Consider the following 14,480-nt stretch of genomic DNA (forward strand, 5'->3'; position numbering starts at 1 on the left):
CCCACACTGTCCCCTTTCCCCTACTGGCAAATATGGGATGGTTCAGAATTGGAGGCAGGACCTCTATGTCTGGATGCCACCCACTATAGCAGCCTCCATATCTCTGCCAAAATTCAGGCATTTAGTAAGAGTGTTAAGTTGCTTAAAGATTTTTTTTTTTTTTTTTTTTATAAATTTAGTGTACCCAATCATTTTTCCAATTAAGGGGCAATTTAGAGTGGCCAATCCACCTAGCTTGCACATCTTTGGGTTGTGGGGGCGAAACCCACGCAAACACGGGGAGAATGTGCAAACTCCACACGGACAGTGACCCAGGGCCGGGATTCGAACCTGGGACCTCAGCGCCGTGAGGCCGCAGTGCTAACCCACTGAGCCACCGTGCTGCCCTAGTTGCTTAAAGATAGAGCTGATTTGACATCAGGAGGTTTGTCTTTTCAGAGGATCATTGACTGTTGGGAAAAGTTACTGGCTAGTGCAGTGACTGCAGATTTACTGCACGTGTCTTATAAAGAGCTGGATAAATCACCAGTTGACCTGATAATACAGGTTCCTGGACGTGTCTTCTCCAAATTTCTTTGATTACTTTTGGGAGATGGAGAGGAATTTGCCCCGTTTTGCTCTGCAATGTGGCATGGATTTTTTTCTGTCTGTATTCTCTCACCTTGGGCATTGGCGACCATCATGCTCAGTTGTGCCATGAAGGTTGATAAATCAGCTGGTCTTTTCCAGCCCAGAACATTCCTGTGTCATGTGCATTGGGAAAAGCAAGGAATAAGACAAAGCAGAATCAATGTTTCCATGTTACGCACCATAAGTAGTATGTGTTCATTATTATTCACTATTACTGTGTTCCAGGTTCTCAGCAATATACACACAATCAGAGCAACCTGGCAAATGAAAAATCCTAAAACGTGGAATTTTTCTCCAAGAGTAGGTTTACTTTTCACTTTTTTAACACAGGGTTGTGAGGCTGTGGAATGCACTACCAAAGTTGAATGATATAGTAAAGCCTGTGTCAATATTTAAGAATGATTTTATCTTTTGTGTTTGAAGGAAAAACGTGGGGAAATCTAGAACACTGGTCACAGTCTCAGGATAAGGAGCATTACATTTAATAATAAGAAATCTCTTCACTTAAAGGGTTGTGAATCTGTGGAATTACCTACCCCAGATGGTTGTGGATGCTCCTTTGTTGAACCTATTTGAGGGCAAGATAGATAGATTTTTGGTGTCTCAGAATCGAGATATGAGGAATAAGCAGCACGGTAGACAGTGGGTAGCACTGTTGCTTCACTGCTCCAGGGTCTCAGGTTTGATTCCTGGCTTGGGACACTGTGGAGTCTGCACGCTCGCCTCAGTGCCAGAGGCAGCAGTGCTAACCACTGCGCTACCAGACATGCCTTATTAACTGATTTCTCAGTCTGCTCTGCCATCTTCAATAATGCGTAAATGTATACCCAAGGACCCTTTTCAAATTCTATAAATGTGGAATGCCCTGCTGCAGTGGCAACAGACACAATTGGAAGTGTTCACATAGTAACGGAAGTATAATGAGGTAGATAGTCAACATCTTTTCCCAAAGGTAGGGAAGTCTAAACCTAAAATACATAGGTTTAAGATGAGAGAGGAGTGATGCAAAAGGGTCCAGAGGGGAAACTCTTTGACACAGAGGGTGGTGAATATATGGAACAAGAGGCAGTAGTAGAGGCGGGCACAATTTTATCTTTTAAAAAGCTTTCAGACAGTTGTATGGGTAAGATGGGGAGAGGAATATGGACCAAATGCAGGCAATTGGGACTAGCTTAGTGGTAAAAACTGGGTTGTAAACCTCTATGACTCTAAGTGTGCTTATTGATTATGAAGAAAGGATTGCATGATTAATAAGAGATCAGACAAATCTTGATGAAACGTACTCCTGTTTTTAGAAAATACTTTCTTACCATGTGAGAAGAATATGGATCAATGTATGTTATTATATGGTACCATTCCATATTTCAGAAATATCACATACAATGAATTACTTTGAAATATTTTTAGGCAGCCATTTTGTGCACAAAATCCCACAGAACAATGAGATAAATGATTGAGTTTGTAGTGAAGTTTAGATGAGGAAGAAATATTAGTCAAGAACATGAGAATAGGAGCAGCAGTAGGCTGTTTGGCCCCTCAAGTCTGCTCCACCATTCAATAAGATCATGCTTTATCTGATTGTTCCTCAACTCCCATTTTCTTGTCTGCCCCCATCCCCAAATAATTCCTTGTCTCTCCTATGGGGAAAAAAAATCTGTCGAACTCAGCCTTGAATATATTAAATAACCCAGATTCCACTGTGTAATGTACTTTGATTGGGCTGATGTGGAATCTCGATATTGTGGACAAAGAACATTAGACTTTGTTTTATAAACAACGTTATTTATTATTAACGCTACACTAACGAATAACTAAAATGAATAACTAAGTTGAATACGGTTGGAAATAATTGTTTAACACTAACATATACTAAGATACTACAGAGCTACTCTAATATGTGACTGCTATCAACTCCTAACCAAAACCTTCTGAAGGAACACACGGTGCATCCGGGTCCTAGGACTCCATACTTGCCCCACCTACTGGTCGCTAGAACTACAACAGTAAAATATATAACTTCCAATACGCATGCGGATCATAGATCATAGAATTTCAAGTGATTTTTTAAAAAAAAATTTTATTGAGGTATTTGAAAAAATTTTATGACAGTAACATAAACAGTGACATCAACATGGTAAAATAAGCATTTCCCCCGCCCCCAGCCCATACTTCACGCACCTCAACCATACAACAACAATCCAACCACCGCCCCCCCTTGGAATACTGCATCTGCTGACATTTTAATTTTCCTGAGAAAGTCGACGAATGGCTGTCACCTCCGGGTGAACCCTAACATTGACCCTCTTAAGGTGAACTTTATTTTCTTGAGACTGAGAAACCCAGCCATGTCACTAACCCAGGTCTCTACACTCGGGGCTTCGAGTCCCTCCACATTAATGAGACCCATCTCCGGGCTACCAGGGAGGCAAAGGCCAAGACGTTGGCCTCTTTCACCCCCTGGCGTATGGTCTGTTGGCTTTCATTAACAGGAAGAAGTCTTACAACACCAGGTTAAAGTCCAACAGGTTTGTTTCAAACACGAGCTTTCGGAGCACGGCTCCTTCTTCACCTGAAGAAGGAGCCGTGCTCCGAAAGCTCGTGTTTGAAACAAACCTGTTGGACTTTAACCTGGTGTTGTAAGACTTCTTACTGTGCTCACCCCAGTCCAACGCCGGCATCTCCACTTCATTAACAGGGGGATTGAGTTTAAGAGCGGCGAGGTTTTGCTGCCGGTTTATAAAACTCTAGTTAGACCCACTTGGAATATTGTGTCCAGTTCCAGTTGCCTCATTATAGGAAGGATGTGGATGCTTTGGAGAGGATACAGAGGAGATTTACCAGGATACTGCCTGGACTGGAGGGCATGTCTTATGAAGAAAGGTTGCGGGAGCTAGGGCTTTTCTCAGTGGAACGAAGAAGGAAGAAAAGTGACTGGATAGAGGTGTACAAGGTGATGAGAGGCGTGGATAGCCAGAGACTTTTCCCCAGGGTGGAAATGGCTGTCACGAGGGGACATAATTTTAAGGTGATTGGAGGGAAGGTATAGGGGAGATGTCAGAGGTAGGTTCTTTTCACCAAGTGGTGGGTGTGTGGAATGTACTGCCAGCAAAGGTGGTGGAGTCAGAGTCATTAGAGACATTTAAGCGACTCTTAGACAAGCGCATGGACAGCAGTAAATTGAAGGGGTGTAGGTTTGGTTGATCTTAGATTAGGATAAATGGTCGGCACAACATTGTGGGCTGAAGGGCCTGTACTGTGCTGTACTGTTCTATGTTTAATGAACTTCCGACACTCCAAAGATCGCTACCTCCAGACTCCGTGCCACCCGTGATTTTAGCACCGTGGACATTGCCTTAGACCCTGCTAAAACTCTCTGAGCTTCAGAAATGCCCAAAACATGTGGCCATGATTTGCTGGGATTCCCGCGCACCTCGCATACCTATCTTCTACCCCGAAAAACATGCTCACCCTAGCCGCTGTCATATGTGCCCAGTGGACTACTTTAAATTGTATAAGGCTAAGCCTAGCACATGATGAGGCGGTATTAACACTGCCAAGAATGGGCATCCGCCCATAGACTCTCCTCTATCTCTCCTCCTAGCTCGTCCTCCCATTTGCCCTTAAGCTCCTCCACCGGGGTTTTCTCCACCTCCGAAAGTTCCTGGTAGATACCCGATACCTTCCCCTCCCACCCAGGTACTGGAGACTACTATCCTGTATCCCCCGTGGCTGCAGCAGCGGAAAGGCCGGCACCTGTTTTCTCAGGAAGTCTCACACCTACAAATACCTAAAACCATTCCCTGCTGGCAATTTAAGTTTATCCTCCAAGGCTTTCAAGTTGGGAAAGCTCCCATCTATAAATAGATCACCCATCCTTCTAATTCTTGCCCTTTGCCAACTTCGGAACCCGCCATCTAGCCTACCCGGTACAAACCTATGATTATTATAAATCGGGGTCCAAATCGATGCTCCCTCCACTCTCTTGTGTCTCCTCCATTGTCCCCAGATTCTCAGGACTGCCACCACCACCGGACTTGCGGAGTATCGGGCCGGCGAGAACGGAAGAGGTGTCGATATCAGTGCTCCCGAACTGGTGTACACGAGGCCACCTCCAACCACTCCCAAGCCAACCCCTCCCCCACTACCCACTTCCTAATCCCGTACCAGCCTCCCCGGACAGGCGCCGGAATGTGGCGACTAGGGGCTTTTCACAGTAACTTCATTGAAGCCTACTCGTGACAATAAGCGATTTTCATTTCATTTCAATCGTGGCTATATTAGTCGCCCAGTAGTAATTGCAGAAGTTTGGCAGCGCCAACCCACCCTTTCCCGACTGCGCTCCAGCAACACTTTCTTCTCGCGGGGTTTTACCCGCCCACACGAAGCACAAAATAATCTTATTCACCCGCTTGAAAAAGGCCTTTGGGATGAAGATGGGGAGGCACTGAAAGACAAACAGAAATCTGGGGAAGACCGTCATTTTCACAGTCTATACCCTCCCTGCCAGTGATAGCGGGAGCATGTCCCATCTCTTAAAGTCCCCTTCCATTTGTTCTACCAACCGGGATAGGTTTAACTTGTGCAGTACCTCCCATTTTCGGACCACCTGGATTCTCAGATATCGAAAGCTCATCCCTACGCGGCAGCTCTCCCAGTCTCTTCTGTCCTCTTGCTGGATCACAAACATCACACTTTTCCCATGTTCAAGTTATACCCCGTAAAATTGCCAAATTCCCCCAAAATTCGCATTACTTCCCCATCCCCTCCAGCGGGTCCAAAATGTACAAGAGCAGGTTTTCTGCATTGAGCGAGACCCGGTGCTCCACCAACCAACCAACCCCCCCCCCCCCCCCCCCCCCCCCGAACCAGCCCTTTTCCGTTCCTAGAGGCTCTTAACGCCATGACCAATCGCTCTATGGCCAGAGCAAACAGTAACGGGGAGTGGGGGCACCCTTGCCTCGTCCCTCGGTATAGTCTAAAATACCCCGACCTCAGCAGGTTTGTACGCACACTCGCTACTGGTACCTGAAAGAGCAACCGCACCCAGTCAATGTCACCAAACAGAAACCTTCCCAACGCCTCTCACAGGTAATTCCACTCCACCCGATCAAAAGCCTTCTCCGCATCCGTCGCTACCACCACCTCCGCCTCCTCTCCTGCTGAGGGCATCATAATAAAACTGAGCAGCCATCGAACATTAGCGTTAACAAAACCCGTCTGGTCTTCCCCTATCACCCCCGGGACACAGTATTCAATCCTTGTGGCCAGTATCTTAGCCAGCATTTTGGCATCCACATTCAGTAGAGAAATCGGCCTGTATGACCCGCATTGCTCCGGATCCTTCTCCCATTTCAGGATCAATGAAATCGAGGCCTGCGACATTGTTGGGGGGAGCACTCCCTTCTCTCTTGCTTTGTTAAATGTCCTCACCAGCAGTGGGCTCAATTTCTCTGAAAACGTCTTAAAGAATTCCACCGGGTAGCCGTCAGGCCCCGGGGCCGATTATTTCCTCAATCTCAATTTGGGCTCCCAGCCCTTCCACCAGGCCCTCCTCCACCCTCGGGAACCTCGACTGATCCAAAGACTGCCTCATCCTCTCCATCCCAGCCGGGGGTTCCGACTCATATAATTTAGCAGTCCTTAAATACCTAGTTTACCCCCCGCTGGGTCCAGGACAGTATTACCATCTCTACTCTTTAGTCCATCTACCTCCCTGGCCGCCTCCCTTTTCCTGAGCTGGTGCGCCAACATTCTGCTTGCCTTTTCCCCGTACTCATAAATCGCCCCCCTTGCCTTTCTCAACTGTTCCACTGCTTTTCCTGTGGTCAACAGCCCAAACTCCTCCTGTAACCTCCGCTGCTCCCTCAGTAGCCCCGCGTCCGGAGCTTCCAAGTATCTCTTGTCCACCTGGAGTATCTCCTCAACTAACCTGTTGCTTTCCTCCCATTCCACCTTTTCTCTGTGGGCCTGTATTGAGATTAATTCCCCTCTGGCTACTGCCTTCATAGCTTCCCAGACTGTCGCTGCTGAGACCCCCTCGTATCATTTGCTTCCAGGTAGTTCTGGATGGACTTGTTAACCCGCCCACAGATCACTTCGTCCGCCAGCAACCCCACATCAGTCTCCAGAGTGGGCGTTGCCCTCTCTCCACACTAACCCATAGATCACCCAGTGCGGGGCATGATCCGTCACTGCGATTGCCGAGTACTCAGTATCCACCACCTCCGGTATTAGCGCCCTGCTTGGAACAAAAAAAGTCGATGCGAGAGTACACCTTGTGGGCATATGAAAAAAAGAAAACTCCTTCGATCATGGTACCCCCCCAAAAAAAATCTGGTCCATAAAACGCTTCAATTCCTTGACAAAGGGTATAGCAGACACTACCAGAGGGACGTGGAGGCTTTGGAGAGAGTACTGAAAAGTTAACAGGATGTTGCCTGGTATGGAGGGTATTAGCTATGAGGAGAGATAGCATAAACTGGGAATGATCTCCCTAGAGGGACGGAGACTGAGGGGCAACCTGATGCAAGTTTATAAAATTATGAGGGGTATGGATGTGGTGAACTTGTGGGAGGCTTTTTCCCAGGCGGAAATGACAATTACGAGGAGACACAAGTTCAAGGTGAGGGAGGAACGATTTAGTGGTGAGTGCGGTGGAAACTTTTTATAGAGGGTGGTGGTGGCCTGGAATGCACTGCCAAGTGAGGTGGTTGAGGCAAGTACTTTAGCGATCTTTCAGACTTATCTGGATAGACACATGAACAGACGGGGTATAGAAGGGTACATGTGGGTGGTATAAGAACTAAGAGCAGGAGTAGGCCATCTGGCCCCTCGAGCCTGCTCCACCATTCAATGAGATCATGGCTGATCTTTTGTGGACTCAGCTCCACTTTCCGGCCCGAACACCATAACCCTTAATCCCTTTATTCTTCAAAAAACGATCTATCTTTACCTTAAAAACATTTAATGAAGGAGCCTCAACTGCTTCACTGGGCAAGGAATTCCATAGATTCACAACCCTTTGGGTGAAGAAGTTCCTCCTAAACTCAGTCCTAAATCTACTTCCCCTTATTTTGAGGCTATGTCCCCTAGTTCTGCTTTCACCCGCCAGTGGAAACAACCTGCCCGCATCTATCCTTTCTATTCCCTTCATAATTTTATATGTTTCTATAAGATCCCCCCTAATCCTTCTAAATTCCAACGAGTACAGTCCCATTCTACTCAACCTCTCCTCGTAATCCAACCCCTTCAGCTCTGGGATTAACCTAGTGAATCTCCTCTGCACACCCCCCAGTGCCAGTGCGTCCTTCCTCAAGTAAGGAGACCAAAACTGAACACAATACTCCAGGTGTGGCCTCACTAACACCGTATACAATTGCAGCATAACCTCCCTAGTCTTAAACTCCATCCCTCTAGCAATGAAGGACAAAATTCCATTTGCCTTCTTAATCACCTGTTGCACCTGTAAACCAACTTTCTGTGACTCATGCACTAGCACACCCAGGTCTCTCTGCACAGCAGCATGCTTTAATATTTTATCGTTTAAATAATAATCCCGTTTGCTGTTATTCCTACCAAAATGGATAACCTCACATTTGTCAACATTGTATTCCATCTGCGAGACCCTAGCCCATTCACTTAACCTATCCAAATCCCTCTGCAGACTTCCAGTATCCTCTGCACTTTTCGCTTTACCACTCATCTTAGTGTCATCTGCAAACTTGGACACATTGCCCTTGGTCCCCATGTCCAAATCATCTATGTAAATTGTGAACAACTGTGGGCCCAACACGGATCCCTGAGGGACACCACTAGCTACTGATTGCCAACCAGAGAAACACCCATTAATCCCCACTCTTTGCTTTCTATTAATTAACCAATCCTCTATCCATGCTACTACTTTACCCTTAATGCCATGCATCTTTATCTTATGCAGCAACCTTTTGTGTGGAACCTTGTCAAAGGCTTTCTGGAAATCCAGATATACCACATCCATTGGCTCCCCATTATCTACTGCACTGGTAATGTCCTCAAAATATTCCACTAAATTAGTTAGGCACGACCTGCCCTTTATGAACCCATGCTGCGTCTGCCCAATGGTACAATTTCTATCCAGATGCCTCGCTATTTCTTCCTTGATGATAGATTCCAGCATCTTCCCTACTACCAAAGTTAAGCTCACTGGCCTATAATTTCCCGCTCCCTGCCTACGTCCTTTTTTAAACAGTGGTGTCACGTTTGCTAATTTCCAATCCACCGGGACCACCCCAGAGTCTAGTGAATTTTGGTAAATCATCTCTTTTAGCACTCTGGGGCGCATTCCATCAGGGCCAGGAGACTTGTCTACCTTTAGCCCCATTAACTTGCCCATCACTACCTCCTTAGTGATAACAATCCTCTCAAGGTCCTCACCTGTCATAGCCTGATTTCTATCAGTCACTGGCATGTTATTTGTGTCTTCCACTGTGGATAGGACACGCGATTGACGCAGGCTTGGAGGGCCGAAAGGCCTGTTCCTGTGCTGTACTGCTCTTTGTTCTTTGACTCTTTGTCAAAGAGGATCATAGGGATCTTCGTGTGTGTGTGTACATTTGTCCCTTAAGGTAGCAGAACAGGTGGATACAGTGGTGAAGAAGGCATCTGGTGTACTTGCCTTTATTAGCAAAGGCATATGGTTTAAGAGCAGGGAGGTTATGCTGAAACTATATAAAACGTTGGTTAGGCCAGAGTATTGTGTGCAGTTCTGGAATCCACATTATAGGTGGGATTGATAGCACTGGAAAGAATGCAGAGGAAATTTACCAGGATGTTGCAGGGCTGGAGAATTTTAGTAATGAAGAGGGATTGGATCGACTTGCATTGTTTTCCTTGGAGCAGAGGAGACTGAGGGGGGACATAATTGAGATGTATAAAGTTATGCGGGGCACAGATAGAGTAGACGGGAACAAACCTTTCCACTTGGTGGAGAGGCCAATGACCAGGGGACTTAGATTTAAGGTGTGGGACGGGAGGTTTAATCATAATCTTTATCCAGACTGTAGTTATCCAGAACTTAAAAGTGCTTTTAATGCTTCTCACCTCTCCTGCATACAATCCCTTTTGTACAGTCCAAACCATCCAAAGACTGTGATTTAAATTGTACTTTTGGATGGTTCCCAGTGCAGAGTAATTGCCCCTGGAAGTTTGAACTTCTCAGGCAATTGCTATGCAATCCTTATGTGAGGACCTGCAGAGGTGAGTGGGGGCCTTCGCCTCCCTTCCCCCTCCCCTCCCCATATTTGGAGTACCTCACGCACCCTCATAAATACGACACCCTGGGGAACGGATATTTTGGATGGATGTTAGCTTTTCTTACTAATACGAATACACTGGAAAACCAAGAAATAAAAAAGACATTATGGTCACTGACCGACCCAAATATACTTTCCAGAATCTCAAACAATTTAATTGCATTTTCTTCAAATCATGATACATTTTTATCACTAGATATAGGAATTTGCACCTCTTGGGTGAAGACAGTTTTAGTTTTGTTTTTATCTTTTGTCATATAATTGCTTCCCAATTTCCTGCTACCTTAGTCTGGCCTTCTTGTATGTAGATGTCCCACTGCCAACGTCTTATGCACAAACAAATTTAGCAAGGTGTCAGTGAAATATGCCTGTGCACTTAAGTTTTTTAATCCTGGTTCCATGGTTTCTGCTCAGCATATCTGAATTAACAAAAATAAATCCGGATTCTCATTTCTATTAACGATGATTGAATTTTTTTTTTTTTAAGGGGCAATTTAGCATGGCCAATCCACCTAGTCTGCACATTTTTGGGTTGTAAGACATCTACATACAAGAAGGCCATCAGAAACCCACGCAGACACGGAGAATGTGCAAACTCCACACGGACAGTGACCCAGAGCCGGGATCGAACCTGGGACATCAGCGCTGTGAGGCGGTTGTGCTAACCACTAGGCCACCGTGCTGCCCTATGATTGAATATTAAGATAAATTTTAAAATCCATTATTAAATTCAGAAATAGCTTTAGGCTTCTTTCATTTACAAAGTAAGATAAATAATCTTAAACAAACTAATTGTAAATGTCACCCGAGAGATTATACTTTTATTAGGTACTTTTATTATTCAAAAACTATTAATCTGTAGTTGCTGCAACAACAAAAAAAATATTTCTGTAACGTTCCAGGTAACCGGCATACTTCCTAGCCTGCTGAATGCTGATTGTTTCGTTCGGTCAAAATCCCAGTCTTCCCACATTGGCATTTTATTCGAACTTGGTGTTACCTACATTCGTACGGTAAGATAGCTATGAAAAGCTTGTTGATAATTTTGTTTGCGACTCCTGAACAATCTGAATGCAATATTGCTATCGATTTTAATACAAATAAATTATTATTTATGTATGACCTTGAATAAAGCTGTAACGTTTATGTTCTGCATGCCTTTTAATTGAACCTCTTTCACATTTTAGTCAACTGGACACCAAGGGGAGTTAAGCTGTGGATGGGCTTTTCTGAAGCTATTTTCTGCTACACATGATGCTATTTCCCACAGGTAACTGAATGCTTTGCTTTGTAAAACAGAACTTATCAATCAATAAAGCAAAATACAATCTTAACTGTATGCATAATTGTTACTGGTTTGAGTTATTTAGCACTGTTTTCTTATTCATTGACCTGACAATGTTTCCCCTACCTGAACCATGTTCTTAAAGATGTGAAAGAGATTATTTTTGCTGGATATGGGTGAGGTGCGCAGGTGGGCTCCAGGGTGTGCTGGGGCCTAGGCGCAGTATTTTTCTTGGTGAAGGGAGTGTGTGGTGCCAACCACCGTACAATCGGGTGGCTGGGGATGGCAACCGGGACTGGTGCCAGGGGGCTGATGCCCACTCACTCATGCGGCCCGGTGGAGGTTGTTCAGCCTCCTGTGGCTCCGGGTGGCAGCCTTCTTGGTGACACTCCCCACGCTGACAGCCGCTGCCACTGCACTCCAGGTGGTATTGGCTGCCCTGTGGCTGACCCTCTGATCCCCTTGGGGTAACAGGATATCCTGTCTAGACTCCACCGCGCCCAACAGTTAGGCCAGGCTGGCATCACTGCAATTTGGGCTGGTCTGTGCGGTTGTCAGGGCTGTGTGCTGACAGGGATTTGCTCTGTGGGATTGGACTAAGAGCTGCTCCCCCTCGTTAGCAGTGAGCTGCCGAATGTGGTCCAGGCAAATCAGCTGGTGGGACAAACCTTTCCAGCGTGAAGCCCGTGGGGCATAATTAATGTTAGATACCGATGAAGGCCTCGCCTGGATAGCCGTCTGGAAACACCCGGCATCTCCCAATGGCTACCACACTTAGAAACGGTTCTATTAGATTGTGCCCATAATCTGTAACCAGCGAGTAGCTCTTTGCTGTGTATTTGGGGCACATAATGAGAAAGCATAAAACTTTTTTTTTTACTTGTCATAATGTACGGGTGGTAAATATGCAACCCCTGTTCCTGATGGATACAAGGAGGGAGGGCCTTTCCCATGGAAAGCTCATATTGGACATTCATATGCATGGCCCGTTGTATTATTTCAAATATTTATAAAATGATATTGAGTGATTTTAGCTTAGTTTAGTGGCAGCGTTTGCAAAAGAATCGTCAAAAATGTATTTTATATTTTTATTCCTTGTGCTGCTGTTTGTTCTTTCTCCCTGCATGGCCCCTTCCTCATCCCTCCTTCATGAGCTTCCTGGAAATGTACTTGCTTCCCATACTTTTAGTTACCTTAATTTGCACTTCCTACGCAATGCCCTCCCTCCCCTATTCCTGTAACACATCTTGTTACGTATCAGGTACTGTATAAATGTCTTGCACAATCATAACTTCCACACACGGTTGTCATTTTTCTGAAGTAGATTTCTCGGTTGCCTACAAAAATATTGTAAGAAGTCTTACAACACCAGGTTAAAGTCCAACAGGTTTGTTTCAAACACGAGCTTTCGGAGCGCTGCTCCTTCCTCAGGTGAATGGAGAGGTATGTTCCAGAAACATTTATATAGACAAAGTCAGAGATGCCAGACACGCGACAACGCAGAATTGCCGAGCAAAAACTTATAGCTAAGTTCCGCACGCATGAGTGCGGACTCAACCGGGATCTTGGATTCATGTCGCATTACATTCATCCCCCACCATCTGGCCTGGACTTGCAAAATCCTACCAACTGTCCTGGCTTGAGACAATTCACACCTCTTTAACCTGGGGTTACCCCTAACTCGGGATATGAATTGATTACCTGCAAATGCTTGCATTCCAAGCATTGTCTGGCATCTCTGACTTTGTCTATATAAATGTTTCTGGAACATACCTCTCCATTCACCTGAGGAAGGAGCAGCGCTCCGAAAGCTCATGTTTGAAACAAACCTATTGGACTTTAACCTGGTGTTGTAAGACTTCTTATTGTGCTCACCCCAGTCCAACGCCGGCATGTCCACATCATTACAAAAATATTGATGCTTGTGTGTTGTTTGTTTGTTTTTTATCAATGTTCTAGGACCTATGAACTTGTATTAAATGGTGGCACACCTTATGAAAAAGGATTAGAAGTTGATCCAATGGTTTCTAAGAGAGGTGAGATATATCTATTTTATGCCGATATTCCTGAATTCTTGATCTACACCCTAATCTGCTTTTCCTTTCTGCTATAGTTACTCGTTTTGAACAGCTGCTGGCATCCAGGAAACAGCCAAAACTACTAGTAAAGCTGAAGTCGCCGACTGGACACATGAGAAATCTTCTAAAGTAAGTATTTCTGATCTATGAGGATAACTTATCTTGTAAGATCACCAAACCATATCAATCTAAGTCATGTTTTCCTTTTTGAGTAGGCCTTTCTTTTTGTTGAATATGAATTATGTCTTTGTTCCGGTGGCGGCCATGGAGCGAGTGATTGCACGTTTGCTGGCTCCTGCTCACGGTGGATTTTTTTCAGTCCTTCCCCACCTTATTGACACACCAAAAGCAGGAATTTTATTTTGACTCGCCAGAGGATGCAATGGACTTTGAAGGATCATGGACTGGGAGGAGTGTGAGGACATTGAACTTTGGAGAGGAGCTTTGTGTTCATTGTAAGGCACATGGGGTGGGCAATTTGGGGTGGGTTTCGATAGGGCAGCGGTGATGGTGAGTGTGCCTTTTCTTGTTGTTGGTTGAGAGGATTTGAGGGGGGGGGAGAGGGATTGATTGGAGGGATAAGGGGAAGACAGAGGCGTTGGGCGGGGGCACCAGCTTGGGGCTGGTTTAGCACAGTGGGCTAAACAGCTGGATTGTAATTCAGAACAAGGCAACAGCGCGGGTTCAATACCAGCCTCCCCGAACAGGCGCCGGAATGTGGCGACTAGGGGCTTTTCACAGTACCTTCACTGAAGCCTACTTGTGACAATAAACGATTATTATTATTATTTTTATTATGCTAGCTGGGTAGGCTAGTTGACAGGAGTGAAGTGGGAGGGTTGCCTGGAGGAATGTGTGGAGGGAGGGGGTCTTTTTTTCTGTTTGGTGGTGGGGCAGGGGGGGAAAGGAGGGTCGCTGACATGGTTGCGGCTGGTGTGGTGCAGTTGGGGAGGGACAGATGGCGGCGGACATCCGAGGGTGGGCCTGGACGGCCGCGTGATGCAGACCGGGGACTGGCTTTAAAAGGGGATGTGGCTTATCGACAGGGGAGGGCGCGCGGAGAGCCCCCTGACCAGGCTGGTCACATGGAATGTGGGAGGGCTGAATTCGCCAGTTAAACAGTCGCATGTTTTCATGCATCTGAGGAGTCTGAAGACAGACGTTATGTTTGTGCAGGGGACGTGCCTGAAGCTGGGG

General features: G+C 45.8%; 1 protein-coding gene across 3 annotated transcripts in view; it reads left to right on the top strand.

Moving 5' to 3' along the window:
- The window catches only part of nphp1 (nephronophthisis 1), a 191,797-nt gene that overhangs the window by 116,250 nt on the left and 61,067 nt on the right, over window positions 1-14,480 (top strand). For 2 of the 3 annotated variants that reach the window (XM_038799128.1, XM_038799126.1), the window contains exons 12-16: window positions 856-930; window positions 10,823-10,933; window positions 11,108-11,190; window positions 13,165-13,241; window positions 13,319-13,412. In XM_038799128.1, the coding sequence (XP_038655056.1) occupies window positions 856-930; window positions 10,823-10,933; window positions 11,108-11,190; window positions 13,165-13,241; window positions 13,319-13,412 (440 nt within the window). The remainder of the gene's footprint in view (window positions 1-855; window positions 931-10,822; window positions 10,934-11,107; window positions 11,191-13,164; window positions 13,242-13,318; window positions 13,413-14,480) is intronic. The other variant, XM_038799127.1, reaches the window with a different exon arrangement.

This window comes from Scyliorhinus canicula, chromosome 6 (assembly GCF_902713615.1).
Source record: "Scyliorhinus canicula chromosome 6, sScyCan1.1, whole genome shotgun sequence".
In the NCBI taxonomy this organism is placed as follows: domain Eukaryota; kingdom Metazoa; phylum Chordata; class Chondrichthyes; order Carcharhiniformes; family Scyliorhinidae; genus Scyliorhinus; species Scyliorhinus canicula.